The 18,487-nt window shown below is 50.9% G+C and overlaps 1 protein-coding gene across 2 annotated transcripts in view; it reads left to right on the forward strand.

Moving 5' to 3' along the window:
- Positions 1–16: 16 nt before the first annotated feature.
- LOC114061891 (protein CEPU-1) overlaps positions 17–18,487 on the forward strand; it is a 339,159-nt gene continuing 320,688 nt past the window's right edge. For both annotated transcript variants that reach the window (XM_027892801.1, XM_027892803.1), the window contains exon 1: positions 17–177. In XM_027892801.1, the coding sequence (XP_027748602.1) occupies positions 102–177 (76 nt within the window). In that variant the 5' untranslated portion in view covers positions 17–101. The remainder of the gene's footprint in view (positions 178–18,487) is intronic.

The following is an 18,487-nucleotide window of genomic DNA, read 5'->3' on the forward strand; positions in this document are numbered from 1 at the left end:
CCACCTACCACCACCCTCCACCTTCCTGCGCTTTGCTCCGGGAAACGCTGGATTTTAAACCTCTCCCCGCCCGGCAGTGAGTGGGGAAGGAGGAGGAAGACATGGCCCAGGCCAAAATGCACCACCCCGTCTCTTGGGTGATCTTCGCCGGGATGGCCGCGCTCCTCCTCTCCCAAGGTAGGGAATGCCGCGGGGGATGCAGCCCGGGCGGGCGGTGGATGCGCGGTCCCACGGCAGCACCCTCTGGGGGGCTGTGGAGGGAAGGACCCCCCCAGAGCGGGGACGAGGGTCCCCCAGAGCTGGAACAGAGCTGGGAGAGGGTCTCCAGCCCGCCGTGAAGTTGCGGGGGGTGCGGATGCGGGTACGGCGGAGGAATTGCCGGTGCACCGGGCTCGGGGGTGGGGGGGAGCTTGGCGGGGTGGACACTTCTCCCATGGCGTCCTGATTATTTTTGAGGGTGCAGAATGACTCTGCCATCCCAGCATTATTCCTGCAGGATCAGCGCATCCAACAGGCTGAGGGTCAGGGGGGTTCGGGGTTCCTCTGCGGGTCCCCCCGCCTTTGCTTTTCCAGCAAGGTCGTCCCAAAAACTCGGTGCAGCCCCGCTCCCGCCGGGCTGGGAGTTGGGAAGTCCTTCCCCAGCCTGTCCCGGATGAGCATGGGTGCCCCCCCACCAGGGGGATGGTGCTTGGAGGGGAGGGGGGGCTGCGCGAGGGGAAAGAAAAGAGCAAAAAGCGATGGGAAAAGGCGCGGGGGGAAGCGGCGGCAGGAGCCAGCCCCATCTGGCCGGGAGCGCCGAGCCTGTCAGCTCGCGTTAGGCTCCTCGCAGCCATCTGGAGGGGCTGTGGGAGCGGGGTTTCCTCCGTGGGAGGGGAGGATGGAGCCGCATCCTGCCCCGGGCCGCCGCCGGAGCTCGGGATGCGCAGGGGGATGCGCCGGCGGGGGGGGATGCTGCGCCCTACGAGGCGGGCGGCTGGTACCCGGGGCTCCGGTGAGGGATGCAAGCGCTCCTCGGGGGGATGGATGCACCCCCGGGTGGAATGCAGGCACTTCTCGGAGCGTGGATGCACCCCCGGGGGGGATGCAAGTATTCCTCGGGGAGATGGATACACCCCCGGCGGGATGCAGGTATTCCTCGAGGGAATACTGCACCCCCGAGAGGGATGCAGACACTCCTGGAGGGGAGAGGATGTAGGTTTTTCTGAGGACGGATGCACCCCGGGGGGGTTGATCCCTCTCCACAGCCGGATCCAGCTACCTCTGCGCTGCTCCGAGGGCTGGGAATAGGAATCAGCCCTGCCTGATCCCATCAGCCGAGGTGCTCCGCAGCAGGACGCGGGTGGGCTGTGTGGGGCGGGGGGCTGGTGCGTGAGCAGGGACAGCGACTGGAGATCTCCCACCACAAACTTCTCTCTCCTGGGCAGGCTGGGCCCCTCTCCAGAGAGCCACCCGTGCGGGATCGACCCGGCGCGGGCTGTTTAGCATGCACGGCACACGCCACGGCATCGCTCCCCTTCGCCTTCCTCCCGCTCTCCCTGCTCTCCTTCTCCCAGGGTTGCTGCTTCCTGCTTGGAATGCCGGCATCCCTGCATGCCGGGGGCTTCCCTGGGGATGGGATCCCTGGCCCCCTCGGCTGCCCACCTCTGTGGGGTGGGCTGGGGCTCCCCAGGAGGGGGATAAAGCTGCTCCTTTCCCTCCTTCCTCCCCCTGCCCAGAATTTGTGCTTAGTTTATTTTAACATTTCATTATTTTATTATTTCATTATTTTATTATTTTTTGCAATGCTTGCTTTGGGGCTCCTGACTTGGCTTCCTTGCAGTCTGCCTCTGGTCATCTCTCCTGCTTCCTCTCCCTGCTCCCTTGAAAGCTGTTGGTTTTTTATTTCTTGCTTTAGTTTTTTTTTTTTTTTTTTTTTTTTTTTTTTTTTTTTTTTTTTTTTTTTTTTTTTTTTTTTTTTTTTTTTTTTTTTTTTTTTTTTTAATTCTCCTGGGCAGCAGAGCTGTGAGGAGGAATGTGCTGCCTCCCCAAGCCTAAAATCCCCCAATTCCCCGCCTTGCAGGAGTCTGATGTGAGTGCCAGAAGTCCCTGAGTCACTGCTGGGGTGAGGAAAAACAGGGATCCTCGTTGTTCCATGGTCTGGGAGGGACCCGGGACAGAGCAATGGGGTACTGGGTGAAATATTGCACAGGGCAGCCTTTGGCAGCAAAAACTTTGGGCCTTTTTAGGGCTGGGAGATACTGGGTTAGGGGAGGGAAGGAGTCCCTTCTTGCATAGTTGTATTTAAGAGTCATTAAAAACTAAAAAAAAAAAATCCACCGAGCAAAAATAATTTTGAATTTTAGCACAAACCTTTTAAGGGAGTTTTGAGAAATTTGGGGTCATTCACCCCAAAGGTAATATAAAAAAATCAGCGGTAATGTGCTGCTGCTTCATTAATTCTTCTGATATTCACAGTATTTTTTTGAATTTTTAAGTTTTCTCCTTTGTTTGGTGTCCAGAAGTGGGGCTGGTTTGTGTTGGAAAACGTGAAAATGATTGTCCTGCAGGAAAACTGTGCTTTGCACAAATCTCCTCCAAACAGCTCCAGAGACACCTGCTGCCCTCTGCAGCAGCCCATCCATCCTCCAGGTCATTTCCCTATTTACAGCCCAACAAACAATAAGAAAAGTGATTTGTGAGTGTTCTTGGGAGGAGAGTAGAGCGTGAAGTGGGATAATTCAGAAGTGCTTGACCACCTGCATTTGTGCAAACATCTGTAGGTCCTCCAAGTTCTGCAGATTCGCTGTCGGGTTTGTGGAATTGCGGCCCTAAAATGGGAGCTGCTGAGTTTTGTGTCCATCAGGAAGGAACCCTCTGAGCCCTGGAATGCCCAGAGTGGTTGGACATCGAGGGAGCTGTTGGGTGTTGATGCTCGAGAGAAAGGCCGGGGAGCTTGCTTGGATTCTCCATCCCCTTGGGAATGAGGTGGATGTGTCAATAGCATCAACTCATGGAAAAGACAGAGGTCCAGCCCTAAGTTGGGAAAAGGAGATGGGAAGGGTGGAGGCTGCAAGGGCTGGGATAGCCCCAGGCCTTGGGAAGTGAGTGGCTGTTTGGCAACACAGCTCCCATTGTGTTCTCTGGGTGAGTTTTAAATAGCAGCGAGGAAAATCCTGGATATCCTTAAACAGGCACCCAGCAGCGGCATTTTCTCTTCCCTCTCTCCCTGTTTCAAAGAAGAGGGGTGGTCTTGCACGTGCCTGGTGTCCCTGACCCCACACCCCACCCGGATTCCTCGAAGAAGAGGCGAAGCACCCAGAGAGGGTTTGAGAGACGAGGGAACTCTTCCCTCAGCCGCGCGGAAAAGGATTAACCAGGCTAAAAGGTCATAGAAGATTTAGCTGGGCCTTTAGCATCAGTAAGCCAAGAATTATGGGAATTTGATTTACAAATTAGCATAAAGACCTTATTCTAATAAGCATAGAAGCTGAAATAGGTATGTAAAATAATAGCATGTGTCAACATCCTACACGGAGCGTTCCTCATCCGAAAGAATTATTCGCTCGGTCGATGTGGCTGGGATGCAGATAATTCCCAAACTGAGACACAGGCTGTGCTGGTGTATGATGGAAAGGCTGGATCTGGCCCAGAGATGCATCCACAGGGAGGAGAGGCTGGGTAGTTCCCCATAGGAAGGGCAGGGTTTGGGATCACCACCTGAACGGGGGCTACGCATCCCAGAAGGACTTTCCCTGGGTGGAGGCGGGAGGGGAAACCTTCTGGCAGTTCCTGCAGAAGGTAATTGCACTAATGAATGTGTGTAAGAAAAATTAGGTGTATCGACGTCCTTTTGTGAATCCCTGGATTTATTGTTCCTCGGGAAAAATATTAGATGCGGTTAATAGTTACTGTGAGGGTCAATAAAATGTGATATTCACCCCAACAGCAGAAAATAGCTATTTAATAGGTAATAACAGTAATAATCAATACCTCCATGATTAGATAACCCAGTTATATGCAGTACATAAAAGCAGGGGAATGCACTCCAGTTGCTGGACGGCCGGATTTGGAGTGTGGCTGAACATCCGTCATTCCCGTTAATTCCAGGCGGAACCCTAGGCAGGTACCAGCACCTCTGGAAATCAGGCCACCACGTGGGATTAACTGGCTAATTTTTAAGACTCAGTGAAGGAGGCAGGAACCTGAGGAGACCTTTGCCACTGGAAAACGGGTTGCGTTGTGCAAAGCCCCGGGATGGCACCCGAAATGGTTGGGATTTGGGGCTGGGTGTGGAGTTGCAGGTGGGGTTTTCCATGGGAGTTTTCCGTGGGAACACCCCTGCGCTGAGCTGGTTATGCAGCAGTGGATTGGCAGGATATGGCAAGGGGTAAAGCTGTTGTAGTGGCTCTGCACTGTGAGTGTGGAGAGATCTCCAGCCACAGAGTTGTTGTGTGTTGTGAGTAACCCCAGAGTTGAGGGGAACGTGGGCTGGAGTGGGTCTGTGTTGTAGCTACAACAGATTTAGGAGCTCCAGTTGTGGGCTGGAGGCATGTGAGGTCCAATAAATGCTGACACATCTCAGAATGTTGTTGTTTGCTGTCCATAAAATCCAAGTGTGAACAAGGAACCCATGGTTATTTACACTGGGAGCACAGGGAGGGGAAAAAAACCATCATCTCAGACGTTGCTCCAAAGGTCTGGAGCCACAACCTGGACTTAGAGTTGAGCTCTTGGCTTCAAACAGGGCCCAAAATGAGCAAAGTGCTGGATTTTGGGATTCTATAGTGGAAGTCCAAGGTGGTGTGGGACTGCTCTGCCATTTCCACTTCTGGGATGGGTCACACTGACCGGTCAGGAGGAAGTAAAAATCATTTGGATAAGCAGGTGGGAGCTGTGAGCTGGGAAAAAAACTCCTCTGGTAAAACCAAAACTCCTGAAGCATCACAAGGACCATCCCTCTGTCCAAGCCTTTGGTGCTGGATGCTCTGGAGGCTGCACCTGGTTTTGGGACATCCTTGTGCTTATCCAAAGCTGCTTTCTCATTTCCAGGTAGGCATTTTGACCAGCATAATAAATAACCCTGGCTCATGGTTTTTCTGCCTTCCTCTGATGGAGACAAGTGCAATATTAGAAGTTCCACAAGATTGGAAGTGTCTGCTCTGTGTATTTTTCTTGCAGTTTTCACTTAAAAATACCCATATTGTGATTTTCCCCCCCCTCCCCTTCCCCATTTTATTTTTTTCCCGTGGGGAAAAGATTGATCAGTTGACAGATCTGGGTCAGGTTGGTGAGCAGGGCTTACTGTTTTCTGTGATAAAGTGGGATGGAGGTGCATTGGGAGGAAAAAATCCTCTTTTTTTTTTTTGGTCTTTGCTTCCCAAACTTCAGTAGCAGCAAGAAAAGGGCAAGATTTTCCTTCCTAGTTCCCCTTTTAAGGATCACTTTTCAGAGCAAAGCTTTAAAGAAGGGGAAAATGATTTTTTAAGCATTACTGGTCATTCTCCTTTGATGGACAGTGGCAAATCTCCCGTTAGACTCAACGGGACCCAAACCTGATCCATCTCAGATGTTCATGGCAAAGACTTGGAGCTGCAGCTTGAACTCGGAGTTGAGCTCTTGGTTTCCAGCAGGGGCCAAAATGAGCAAGGTGCCAGATTTTGGGATTCTGTAATGGAAGTCCAAGCCCCAGTGCTGTGTTCCAGAGCCAGCCAGCATCCTGCACCACAGCACATGGGGTTTTCATGTGCCTTTAGTAGCTTTTGTTGGCAAAAAAAACAGGCTGAGAGAGCTGGGGTTGGTCAGCCTGGAGAAGACAAGGCTCTGGGATACACCTTCCAGTGCCTAAAGGGGCTCCAAGAGAGGGACTTTGGACAAGGGATGGAGGGACAGGACAAGGGGAATGGTTTTCCACTGCCAGAGGGCAGGGTTAGATGGGATATTGGGAGCAAATTCTTGGCTGGGAGAGTGGTGAGGCCCTGGCACAGGTTGCCCAGAGCAGCTGTGGCTGCCCCATCCCTGGAAGTGCTCAAGGCCTGTTATTTGCTCCAGACAGGGCTTGGAACAACCTGGTGTAGTGGAAATGTCCCTGCTCACGGCAGGGGGTGGCACTGGATGTGCTTTAACGTCCCCAAACCATTCCGGGATTCTGTGAAAAGTCAGGATCGCAAGGAGTGATCTCTTTGTCACTGCATTCCCCAGGGCATTCCAATCCTTCCAGCCCTTCCTCTGCTGCTCTGGAACCAGCTTGGAGCCGTGGCCCCTTCCCTCCCTGCACCTTCCCGAAGCAGCACCTTGCTTTTGGTTAATAATAAATCAGAGGTGCTGCCTCTGCCAGGCTCTGCTCTCTGCCGCCGGGAAGGATATCCTGGATTTTTGATGCGCCCAACAGTTAATATGTGCAATGCTGAAAGCTGTTGTAAATTAATTGACCCCTTTGACCCCCTTGTCCTGTTGACTGTTCCCACTAAAGACACTGTTCGGTTCTTGGCATCCTCACCCCCCTCCCCGTTTTCCCTTCCTCCAGCTCCCACACGCTTCGCTTACTAATCAGGGGCAGCCAAAAAAAAGGAGCTGTGGCTCTGAAAAGCTGTGATAGCAGCTGGGTGGGGAATCCAGGATCCCTGGTGGTTGGAGTGTTTCCCTTAAAGCACTGATGGAAGTGGACACAGCATCCCCTGCCTTCCCATGGGGACAATGGGGATAGAGGGATGAAGGCGCTGCCAGGCTAAAAGTACTGGAGCAGCACTGAGGACCCTCTGGAGAGGTGGGTGGAAGGTGGAGGGATGTTGTGTGAGGCACCTCTGTCCACTTCCACCCCCTGCCATGGGCAGGGACACCTTCCACTAGCCCAGGTTGCTCCAAGCCCTGTCCAACCTGGCCTTGGACACTTCCAGGGATGTTTTTTTTTTTTTTCTGGATATTGCTGAGCAAGGGGAAACCCTGATTTGGGTTGGGATGGAGCTTAAAAAACCACAAATGCTCAGCCCTTGGGACCAGTTCTCATCCTCCCGTGACTCACCGTGGGAGACACAGCAGCTGCTGAGGAGTGGGAAATGCCACGGGGAATTGTGCAGTCCTAGAAACCAAGCAGAGTGTTTTAGGTTTTTCTGATTCCAAAACGAAGCGAAAAAGAACAAATCACAAATTCCCATTGAAAGTAAAATCTGGGAAAAAGCAAGGATTGATTTTTGAAGCTTTTTTTTTTTTTTTTTTTTTTTGGGTTTGTTTTTTTTTTTTTTTTGGAGCTCGCCGAAGCTTTGTGTGCGAAGTTGGGAAGTGATTTCAAACGAAGCAGAAAGAGCTCCGAAGGCCACTTTGCAGCGGTATCAAAGAGCCTGGAGTCTCCAGCCTTGTTCCGTTTTGTATTGTTATTTCTTCAAAACAGATCCTCTGCTAATGTTTCCATTTTACCAGAAACGGAATTCTTGATTTAAAGAACCGGTTTGAAAGCCAGGCTTGACCCACCTCACTGGAAGCGTGACAATGAAGCAAAGCAAGCTTCATTAATACCGTAATATTCTCTCTCTTTTTAAGTGTTTTGGGCTTTTTCCCCACCCCCCCTCTTGTAGGAGTTATCTGGTGAACAGCACTAAGTTCCTGGGTCGGTTTTGGGTGGTTTTAGCTTTCATTCCCTTTCCGCAGGACAGATGGTATTTAGAGATCAGAGGGTGCCTCCGTTAGACTTTTAGTTTTCCAAAGTCAATTCCCAAAGCCAGCACCGGCATTTTGATGGTGGGCCAAGGCACAGGAGAGCAGCAGGGCTGGCTGGCACGAGGTGAATTTGGATTTAGGATGAATGACATCTCTCTTAATGAAGCCCTTTCAGGAACAAAGCTGGCAAGGAGCAGGATCCACGATCCATTAGAGGCCGGGATAGTGGCGGAGCCAAAACCTCCTTGTCATTGAAGGCAATGTGAAAAAAAAATGTGTATTATTTATTGTTTACTCTTTGTGCCGCTTTTCTGCACGTCAGCGCTTCCCATTGTATGTTTTGGGCTTCAAAACCTGACACCAAATTAGACACCGTCTCCAAAGCCCCCAAATAATGCATATAAACTATGATTATTCCTTCTGATCCACTTGTGTTTATGTAAATGGCTGGAAAAGCGGTTTTCAGCTTATTTCAGGAGCTTAAGGGATTCATACCAAGCCTATTATTGAAAAATCAGAAAGTGAAAAGCAACTTCTGAGACAAGGAATTAGCAACTCAATGGCAGCGTGCGTTGCGCGGGATCCGGCGGCGCTGCGGATGGGAATTCCCTCGGGATTCAAAAATCCAGCACGTGGCAACAGGTTGATGGGGCTTTGCAGGGAGCAGGGACTCAGAGGAGGTTTGGGGTTAACCCAGAGGAGTGAGGGGCTGGAGAGGGAGTTGGGGGGCAGTTGTTGGCGGTGGGGTTGGTGTCAGGTTTTTGATGGGTGGTGTTGGGAGGGCATTGCTGCCTTCAAAATCCAGCAGGCCCTTGGGGGATAACCCTGGCTCTGTGTCCTTCATCCATCAGTGGATGCAGGGAAGTGGCTGGTGGTGTTTGGCAGCACCTATGTACCCCCAGTGTGGCCATCCCTGCTCCTTCCAAGCCTTTTCCCTCTGTCTCAGGAGAGGTGGGATGAGCTGCAGATCTTCTACGGGCTCCAGCTCCTTCCAACCAGCCCTGCAGCAGCTCATCCCTCCTCTCCTGCTGCCTTTTTTTTCCCTGGTTCGGTCCCTTTTCCCCCTTCCTTATGTTAATTTCCCACCTGAGCACCAAGTACTTTATAAATAGCAAATCTGAAATGAATTTCCTAGCAGCAATCATTATCTCCCTCGACAGCCATTAAACATTCACACAAGCAGAGCAAAATGACAAAGGGGATTGATTTTTACAGTATGTTGGGGGGGGGGGGAGGCAGGAGAAAGGAAATATGTTGACAAGGCGCTTTTTTTCCCCCCATATTTCCCCCCCCTCTCCATTCTCCCCTCCCTTCCACATCCTCTGTCTGGTGGAATTTAAAATCGCCCTGTTTTGGAGAGCAGGTTGGGAGGGGATTGGAGAGAGCGAAGTTGAAAATAAATAACAATAAATTAAGAAAACGAGGGGAAAAACAAAAAGCAGCGAGCCCTATTCCCATTCTTCCTCGAGGAGCAAGCTCTATTCCCTGCTTCTCCAGCCCCTGGAAGCCTCGCTCCGATCCGTTGGCTGAGTACAACTGGTAAACATGAAGTTGGTTCCGTGGCCCTGGCTGTTGAGATGAATATGTCAGAGTTAATGCCTCTGAAGATGGAGGGGTGGGCTGGAGGGGAAGGGGGGGGGGCCCCAATCTCGGAGCCTGCTCAGCAGAATAAATGTGTTGATGCAATCGTTGGGAGCCGCTGCCGAATGAGGCACTGTAGCTGAAAATTTAACTTTGATTTCAATTTTCATATTTGTCAGCAATAATTAGATTCAAGAAATGTTTTTGCCGCTGTTCTAAAATACTAATAAGTAGGAGCCTTTGTAGTCGGGCTAATGGAGCCTTTTTTTTCCTAGTGGGCTAGAAAAATTCCATTAAAGGGGAAAGTCATACTATATTACCATGCTTCAACATGCACTGACTTCGCTGCCACAGGAATGTCTGCGCCAGGAAACAGTGTCCCTGCTTCCAGCTGCTGGGGAACGGGCTTAGGATTGGTTGGGGGGCTTCCCAGGGAGAGGGGAAGGCTGGAGGGGACCCCCTCCATCAAGTTGGCTGGGTGGGTGATGCTCTTTGGGGCATCAGGAGGCTTTCAAAGCGGTATTCCAGTGGTTGCCTGGCTTTCACCCAGCTGGTTCCGGCAGCATTTTTTTGGTGTTGCCATTTCCCCTTGGGTTTAAAGCCTTGGATCAGTGAGGAATCTGCCCAAGGCAGGAAGCCCCTTGTCCCCCTGCCCACCCTGTGGGGTGGGTTCCCTTGGCAGCACGTGCCAGGTTTTATCACGGAGCGATGCCGGCGAGGGAAGGGATATTAAATTTGCTGGCGATGCGCACAGCAAATGGGGGAAGCTCTAAGTTGTGTCATTCTCAAGTTACTTCAGCCTATTAAGCAAACAAAAGCACTTGTGGAGTGAGAAATGGAAATGGCCAAGGCGGCCCCGATTAATCCTGGATGTACAATTCCATTAATAAGCCAGCTTTTTAATAGGTGGCTCTTTCCAGGAGCTGCTGGGACGAAGAATTGATGTATTCACTGTAATTGTATTGCAACTAATAGGATCGGGAGAAAATTGTATGGAGAACTTGTTCCTTTGCCACCATTTTCCAATCAGTTGAAATAATGCAGGAGAGCCCAGCAAGGTAATGAGACTTAAATCTAAACAGGAATGTTTTTAATTTCCCATGGAAGGGATTTTGGCTTGTGCTTTTGCTTCCCCATAGAGTGGGCAGAAACCAGGAGTGGGTAGGAGAAGTGCTGGAGGAAATGGGGATTCCAATCCCAATGGAATTGTTCAGAGATTCCGGGGCTGCTGTCTCAGCTGGGTGATGGGACGTGGCTGCTGGGGCAGAGCTGTGCCAGGTCTGGGAGCCTCCAGCCTCCCTTATGAGTTCTAAGGGGGGTTGGGGGGGGTGTCTGGATGCCCAGGAATGGGACTGCCCCTCTGGCATCTCACCCAGAGCTTTTGTTCCTGCCATTGGCAGGAGAGGAGCCTTCCCCCATCCTCAGGCGATGTGGTTCACTGGGAGAGCTCATTAACGAGCCTCGGGTCCCCGCTCCATTCATCCCGTGTTTATTCAGCCCCTCCTGCCCAGGGCTCTGACGAGTTGCCGATCCTCCCTTTCCAGAGAACTCCCGCAAAAACCCACCCCTTGCTTTGGGGAGCAAACATTCCCCGTGCCGCTGTGCCTCTGGGTCCCTGTGAGATGCAGGGAGGGATTTGGGCTTTAATCCCTGAGCGCCTCTCCGGGAGCTCTTGAAACAGCGATACCCTTGGTAGAGCAACTGCAAATCCCAGGCAAGGCTGGGTGGCTCAGCACATCCAAGGAAATGCACAGCCGTGCCTTGGGATGCAGATCTCTCCCTAATATCACTGCAATGGTGGAGTAATGCACATTAAAGCAAAGGAAATATTAATGTTGGAGCTGCCAAAATCCATGTGGCCCCTGGTTTTTGCAGCTGGTGCCTTTGCCGGGAGAAGTTTGCAGCCACTTCGGGTCTGTTCATCGCGGGGTTCGGGGGCTGTTTGTTTTTCACTCCTCCTCCCTATTTGTATGCAAGCTCTGACCCTGCTTTGGTAACAGGCTAGAGAGTAAATAGAAAGGGGAGGGGAAAAAAAAAAGCAAGGAAACAGATGTGATTGCCTTCCAGAAATGGCTCCAATAAGGCCAGAAAGGAATATTGCTTTTATAGCTTTTGGGATATAAAACATTTAGAAAATGTGATTGAGTGGCAGTGCCTAATTTATCATTTACCCATTTCTCTATCCACCCAAACAGAGGAGTATCTTCACATGGACTCATTGCCACTCTTTTTTTTGGGGCTTTTTGCCTCTTTCCTGTGTGTGACACGCGTGAAAAGCCGTGTTCCCTTGCACGCCCAGCCGTGAGTGTGCACACACAGACACGTGTTCCCCCACGCTCCTGGCTGCTTGTCCCTGTGCCTGTGTCATGGATTTATCATCGTTCTGCTAAGCACTCAAACTCCTGTGGCTATTTATAATTAATGCTCAGAAACCTGCCAATCCATTTAATGACACTAGGAGGTCACGGCCTCCCTTATAGCTTCCCATTAATCATCATTAGAACAGTTCTGGGTTTTTTACGTTCTTTTTAAATGTTAATTCACCTTTGTAATGCTCCTTTCAGCTCTGACTGTAAAGGGATACTCTGCAGTCACTCCAGACTGTCTTGCAAGTGTGTGCAGGTGAAAGGCGCAGTGGGACAATTGCACTTGATAAAGTCTCCTGGATATCTCCCGCTGGAATGAATTACACTCACAAACTCTGCCAGACGGGATTTCTTCACTGCCCTCTGCTGCCGGCTCCTCGCAGCGAGGCTGGCGCAGCTCCCTCCCTGCTGGCTCCATCCCTCGGGTACCACCGAGCCCCTTGCCATCCCTCCTCACCTGCAGAGACCCCTGCGCTGCTGGGAACCGCGGAATCAGAGAATCCTGGAACGGTTTGGGTTGGAAGGGAGCCTAAAAACCGTCTAGTTCCGTGGGGCACGTGGTTCCTGAGCGGAATAAGCTCATGGATGCTGGCACAGAGCTTGTTCAAGCCTTGTCTGCTCTGCCAGGCTGCGCTCGGGCGTGTCTTCACAGGGCAAATTTGGGGGGTGTAAGGTGGCTCACACGGGGTCTTACAGGTTGTGGTTGTTGTGTCTCATCCCTCGTGAAGGTTGACAAAAATCCCAGCTGCCAGGGGGCAGGGCTGCTCACAGCAGTGAGTCCATCTCCTCTTCCAGGGGAAGCAGGAACCCTCCAATGCTTTCCCTGCATCCCAAAGCACCCCCTGTCATCATCACAGCCTCTGGGAGCCAATGCCCTGGCACAGCAAGGGGGATCAGCAGCCATGTCAGGAGGCAGCTGGGAGGAATGAAAGCTCTGGGTGTGATCTGGTACCTTTGGCAAGCAGCAGGTCCTCCTCAGTAGCCTCCTCCTGGCTCGTGATTGGGAGCAATCATCCCTCTCCGAAGTCGCTCCGTGCTTGCCATTTACAGGAGCGGTTCCAACGCCGTGTCTGATTTGGGTTGGGGTGTTGATCCTTTTGGGAATGCTCCCACAGTGTGGTGGTGTAAGACATGGTGCTGTGTGAGCTGCTTCTCTGACAGAGCTCCTGGAGACTTGTCACAGCCCTGGGTGACAAACCTGCAGCACATCCTGTGGCTCTTGCTCCGTGTTCACCCCAGAGGGGAGGAGGCAGCACCGACACCCAGCCCCTGCTGTGGGAAGCACACACAGCCCCACGTGGGCTCAGGATGGGCGAAGGTTCACGCTGACCTTTCTTTTTGGGTGAAACAGGATCACTCCTGCTCCTCTGGGGACTTCTGGCCTGGGTGAGAGCCGAGCCCAACCCCGTTTCTCTGAGTAAATACGCCAGCAGCATTTGGCTTAATGAACTGTGGCTTTTAATAAATGGCTCTTATCTTGCTGAAGTGCCGCTAAATTGTCAGGATTTAAAATTAGCCTAATAGATTTGTGGGCGATGTTTTATTCACTGGGTAGTTGGAAGGCTACGGAGAGAGGGGGAGAGATGGCTCCACCCAGTTCTCCCTGAATTATCCACGAGTTATTTATTTGTTTGGGCCGAAGGGGAAATGTTCTGGATTAATGTGCGATGCCTCAGCACCTGACTTAATGAGAATTTAGAGACCTATCCCAAACTGATAGTCTCCAATTAATCACTCGGTGGCCCCTCTGCTTTGCTGTCCCGGGGATATATTTTCCGTAGTGGTGGTTGGGTTGTGGAACCCACTGTTGCTTGCTGAGGAAAGGGGATGGGGATGGACTAGGGAGGGTTTTTGGTGCTATGGTGGCTTCCAGGACCACTTCTTGCAGCTTTGCTCCGTGTTGATGTGGAAGTAGAGCCCATATATCTCTGTCTGTACCATCTCTACCTGTGCAACTTGTGTTCTCGAGCATAAATTTGAACTTGCTCGGCTTGTTATACATCCTGTGAACTTCCATGAGCCGCTTTGCCTTAATTTCTTTTGGCAACATGGAGCTGGTTGTGATCCTGTTGACAGTTTGGAGACATATGGAGAATCAAGGCAGAACAGTGTTTTATAATAGAGTGATATGGGAACTAGTTGGGATGAAAGATGCCAGGGAAATGTCAATCACTATCATTATCCTAACAAACTGCTGTACCTGCAGAGATAATAATAATATTTAGCAATTATATGGCACCTAACAAGCTCAAACAGCACAGACTGGAGCTAATTAAATATCCCAAGACTTCCTTTGGGTGGGTGTTTCCCTGAGAGTGTGGTCCAACTTCTCCTCAGAGTGTTTTGTGTGAAGCTAAAGGCACTTCTTTCCCATTTCACAGGGAGGGAAAGGTGATTCTGCTGGAAATCCCCAATGGGATCAATCTTGGCATGGGATTGGGCTGTTGGCTCCATTTGTTGGCTCCTTGACCCCTGCCCAGCAGCGTGTTGCTCCAACCCTGGGAGCCACCAGTGTCCCTGTGACTTTGTGAAGGTCAACATTGTTGTCTGAAACAGGGCTGGTAGTAGCAATGCACGATGCACAGTGTGTCAGCCAGAAAGGAAATATTGTATATAAAAGATAAGGTTTTTCCCCCCCCCCCCTTTCTTGTGGCAGAGGAACAAGGCGCCGGGTTCATTTAGCATTCATAAAGTCTTGCTTTGGAAACGCCTTTAAGTACTGCTGAGGGAGACTTGAAGGAGCGTGTTTGAGAGTCAAATGCACATCTCCTTGGGCTCTCCTTTCATCTGCTTTAAAAAACACAATCTTTTTTTTAATCTTTTTTTTTTTTTTTTTTTTTTTTTTTTTTCTTTTCCCCCTCTGTAAAAAACACTAATCTTCTCCACCAGCAGCAGACACCCAGGGTGCAGGAGCTCGGCAATTAGCTCAGTGAACAGAACAGGAGAGGAGCAGGGGGAAGGGGGGACTCAGCCAAGGACCAGGGGGGATGCAAAATCCTACTTGCTAATTAGGAGGCAGCACAGGATGGGGCCTGCTTAATTCAGGGGCTAAGTCGCCATGTGTGTCGTCCACCCGGGTGGCAACACGTCCCCCTGTCATCCTCTGGGCTGACCTTTGGCTGAGAGGAAGAGCCAGCAGGGAATTTGGGGCTTGGTCTGGACCAGAACCCCCGCGGTGGAAGAGCCCAGGGAGGATGAGGTGAGGATCACAGAGTGACAGGGTTGGTAAGGTTGGAAAAGAGCTTTCAGATCATCGAGTCCAACCGTCAGCCATGCCCCACCACCGTGCTCACCACTAACCACGTCCCCGAGTGCCATGTCCACACTTCCAGGGATGTGGACCCCTGGACAACCCCTTTCCATGAAGGAATTTTCCCAAAGTCCAACCTGAACTTACTCCTGGGGTGTTTTTTTTGGATCCAGGATGGGTGGTTCCCGGATACATTTTGCGACAGCAAGGAGAACCCTCTCTCCGTGGAGTTTAATCTCAGTTCTGTCACACAGGGGATATGATTTAAATACACTTACATTCTTCATGTGAGAATCATGGGTCCCATGAGCTGAGGGGTCAGTTTGAGTTCCTCTGCAGAGCTGCCTCCAGTTTGGCCTGATTTCCAACCTAAGAACTGTATTCCCAGCTCCAAGCCGCTCACGAGTCGCTCTTGGGAGAAACACGTGGAGGTTTTGGCCTGAGTCCTCCTTGGACTCTTGGCTGACACGTGGAGAGACGTGTCCATCCTCCAGAGGCTGGGCTTTCCCTGCAGAGTCATCGTGCTGGATGTCGTGTCAGCGTGGAAATTCAGCGGATGATTCCTGTTATCCTCGCAGGAGCTGAGACAGAAGGAGGGAGGTGAAAGCAACAAGGGTTGTCATCAGCCAACCAACCCCCTTCAGACTGTGAAGTGTCACATGGGCAGAAGTTCAGCTCAGCCTCTTCTTTTGGCTGGAACTTTTCCTCGTCCTTGAAACCTCTCTCCTTCGCTCTTCACTTGAGGGAGGGGAATTTACTGCGGTGAAATGTGTTGTCTTGTGGCTTTTTATGAAAACAGCACATGTCACTGCCCCTGTTTCCTGGAGCCAAAGGATGTGGCTGGATTTCAAAAAGAAAAGGACTGGATGATTTCATTATTGCTAACAACTGTTCCCACCAAGATAAGGACGGTCTAATCACATTCCCTGCGCAGAAGTACCAAGGGAACCAAAAGGGAACACTTCCATTTGATTTTCCATGTTGTCTTCTGTGTTTTGGTCCTCTTTGGTGCTGGGCAGTGCCAGGAGCAGGCTGTGAGGCTGGGGGTGGGGTTTGGAGAGCAATCAATGCAGCAATAGTGGTGGAGTGTCAGGGTTATCAGGGCTGTCCCAGGATGGGGATGCTCTGCCAGCAGCTGCCTTGATTCCTGGATTTATTTCTCTGACTGCCTGCAACCAGGGCTTCATTTCCACATCCCCAGCTCCTCGAGTGGAGTCTGAACTGATGATGGGAGCTGAGTGGGAGTTTCCAGCCTTTTTTTTATTTTTCTTTTGTCGATTTGCAAATCACCCAGAAGAAAAGTGCAACCTCCCTCATAAAAAAATATTTAAAAAATCAGAGCTTGTGGCTAATAAATTTGCTTCCCTTAATTACGTTTCGCAGACTCCCGACGCAGATCCCCCTGAGAACTCATCCAGAGCTGCAAATTCCCTCTGCAGTGAGCACTCTCCCTCTTAAAATGCCAGGAGGTGACGCTGACCCAGGTGCAGGGGGAGAGCAGAGCCAAGAGGACCAGTTTTAGTCTGTGCCCTCTGACACGCTCCACTTGTGCCTGCAAGGAGTGACTGCCCTGTGTCCCCACTGCAGCGGTTCCCGTCACAGGGAAGGAACTCTCAAGGCTTTGATTTGCCTCGTGGCAAGAGATAACATTATCATCTCCTCTCTTAATGATTTGAGGACGGGCTATTTTTCACATCAGCTTATCCATCTCGGCAGCCCCTCGATGCTGCTCTCGCGCTGCCACGGGTGGGTAGCGCACAAATCAGCGCGGGCGAGGGGATGAAGTAACTCAATCTTCCTCCTCGCCCTCTCCTTATTTGCATGCCCTCAGCACTCAGGAGCTTGGGAAAGGCGCTAATTGATGGATCCCATCAGCGAAGTCAGCGAGGAGTTGTCATTTGGTGAGCAAAGCGGGGTGTTCTCTTCTGGAGCGGAGGGTCACCGCTTCAGGTCCCAGCGGCGACCACCCAAAGAGAAAAGATGACTTATAATTACATTCATAATTGAAAGTGATTAATGGTAGCGAAAGAACTTCCAGCGCTTTCTCGTAATTAAGTACTAATTTTAATTCCTTTGCAGTGCCGAGCACCATATTTGCTTTGCTGGGGATATTTATGACTGCGCCTTAGCACGCTTAAAAATACATGGGAAGTCATTAATATTTTTTTGGTGACTGGGTAAACAAGTAAATATCAATTAATTTGTTTACTTTGTGCCTGTAATTAGCGCTTATTATTCCAGATTTTTGAGGATTAAGTGTTTTGGAGGATTTGTGGCTTTGAGCGGAGCAGAGGAACCTTTGATCGCTCCCAAACCTGAGGAATCCTGCTCTTTGCTCTGGGCCAATCTTAACTGCCAAAAAAAAAACCCAAAGAAGTAAGAGGAGGAGGCAGAGATCACATCTGGGATGGTTTAGGCTCAGGACATCACGGCCATGCTTTGAGCCTGCTGGTGGTGTAGCCTCCTGGAGCCTTGGAGCAGGGCAGGGAGCTGTCTGTGCTCGGCAGATGCTCCCTGGCTGTTGCTTGGTCTTGAAGAACAGAATTGTCACAAAATCAGCCGCTTCTGCCAGGTTTTGGCTGTCTGGAAGTGACACCTTTCAAACGCAGCTGCTGCTCATGATGCTGCCTGTTGAGAGGTGCTTGGGGCTGCCCTCCCTCTCCCCTTCCTCCAGCTGCCAGCACCAGCTCCTCCCCACACCTGCTTGGAGAAGGTTCCTCCCCTATATCCAGCCTGGATCCAGCCTTGACTGGATTTTTAGGGATATATTTGCAGAATTTAATGTTTCTTCCTTAATACTGTCATTGAATTGGTTTGGGTTTGAGTCAAAACCTGTCAAAGAGTCAAGACACTTCAAAACGTGTCTAATGGAGCTGGTCTGGGGTTTGGCCATTGCCAGGGAGCAGGTGGATGCTGCTTTTTAGGTGGCTGTACTGAGGCAGAGGCATTGGAGGGACACCAAACGGGGCAGAATTCCCATTTTGGGGTATTTCAGAGGCCCTGCCAGTGCCCAGGGAGAGCCACAGTCATAGAACCACAGAGTATGTTGAGTTGGAAGGGACTCATCAGGATCACAGAGTCCAACTTCTGGCCCTGTGCAGGACACCTCAAAAATCCCACCACGTGCCTGAGAGTGTCAGGGTTCTGCTCTGACTAAAAATACCTTGAAGCCTGCCTTTATTCAGCTCTTTTTCAAGCGCTACAGAACGAGTGTTACGCCCAGACGTGCCCGTGTCCTTCCTTGCACCTTGACAAAGTTGTTTTGGGAATCTGTTTCCCGAAAACTTGGTCCTGCTCACATAGCAACACACTGGGCCAGAAAGCACTTGATGGAAATCATGTCCCTTCCTCACCAGTTCCTTGATTCCTTTGCTAATGCTTTTCATTCCCTCTTGCTGCTTGAGAGAGCCGATCGTCTGATTAAATTAAGACAGACACAAAAGCAGCTGGCCTGCCAAAGACCGGGATTTTATTAAAAATAATATTGTTTACAGAGTCCTCTCCTTTTATGGCGCGCATAAAACAGCGTGTTCCACCCGAGCAGCCGGCACGCTCGCTGCAATTTACCCGGGAAGAGATGGAAAGACATTAAACCTTGTCTTGATGGCGAGTAGGGAGGGCACGGAGGAGGGGGGGAGGTTGGGGATAAGAGACGGAGCGA

Source organism: Empidonax traillii, unplaced genomic scaffold, assembly GCF_003031625.1.
Source record: "Empidonax traillii isolate 1590-97213 ecotype Southwest subspecies unplaced genomic scaffold, ASM303162v1 scaffold369:size587591, whole genome shotgun sequence".
Classification (NCBI taxonomy): domain Eukaryota; kingdom Metazoa; phylum Chordata; class Aves; order Passeriformes; family Tyrannidae; genus Empidonax; species Empidonax traillii.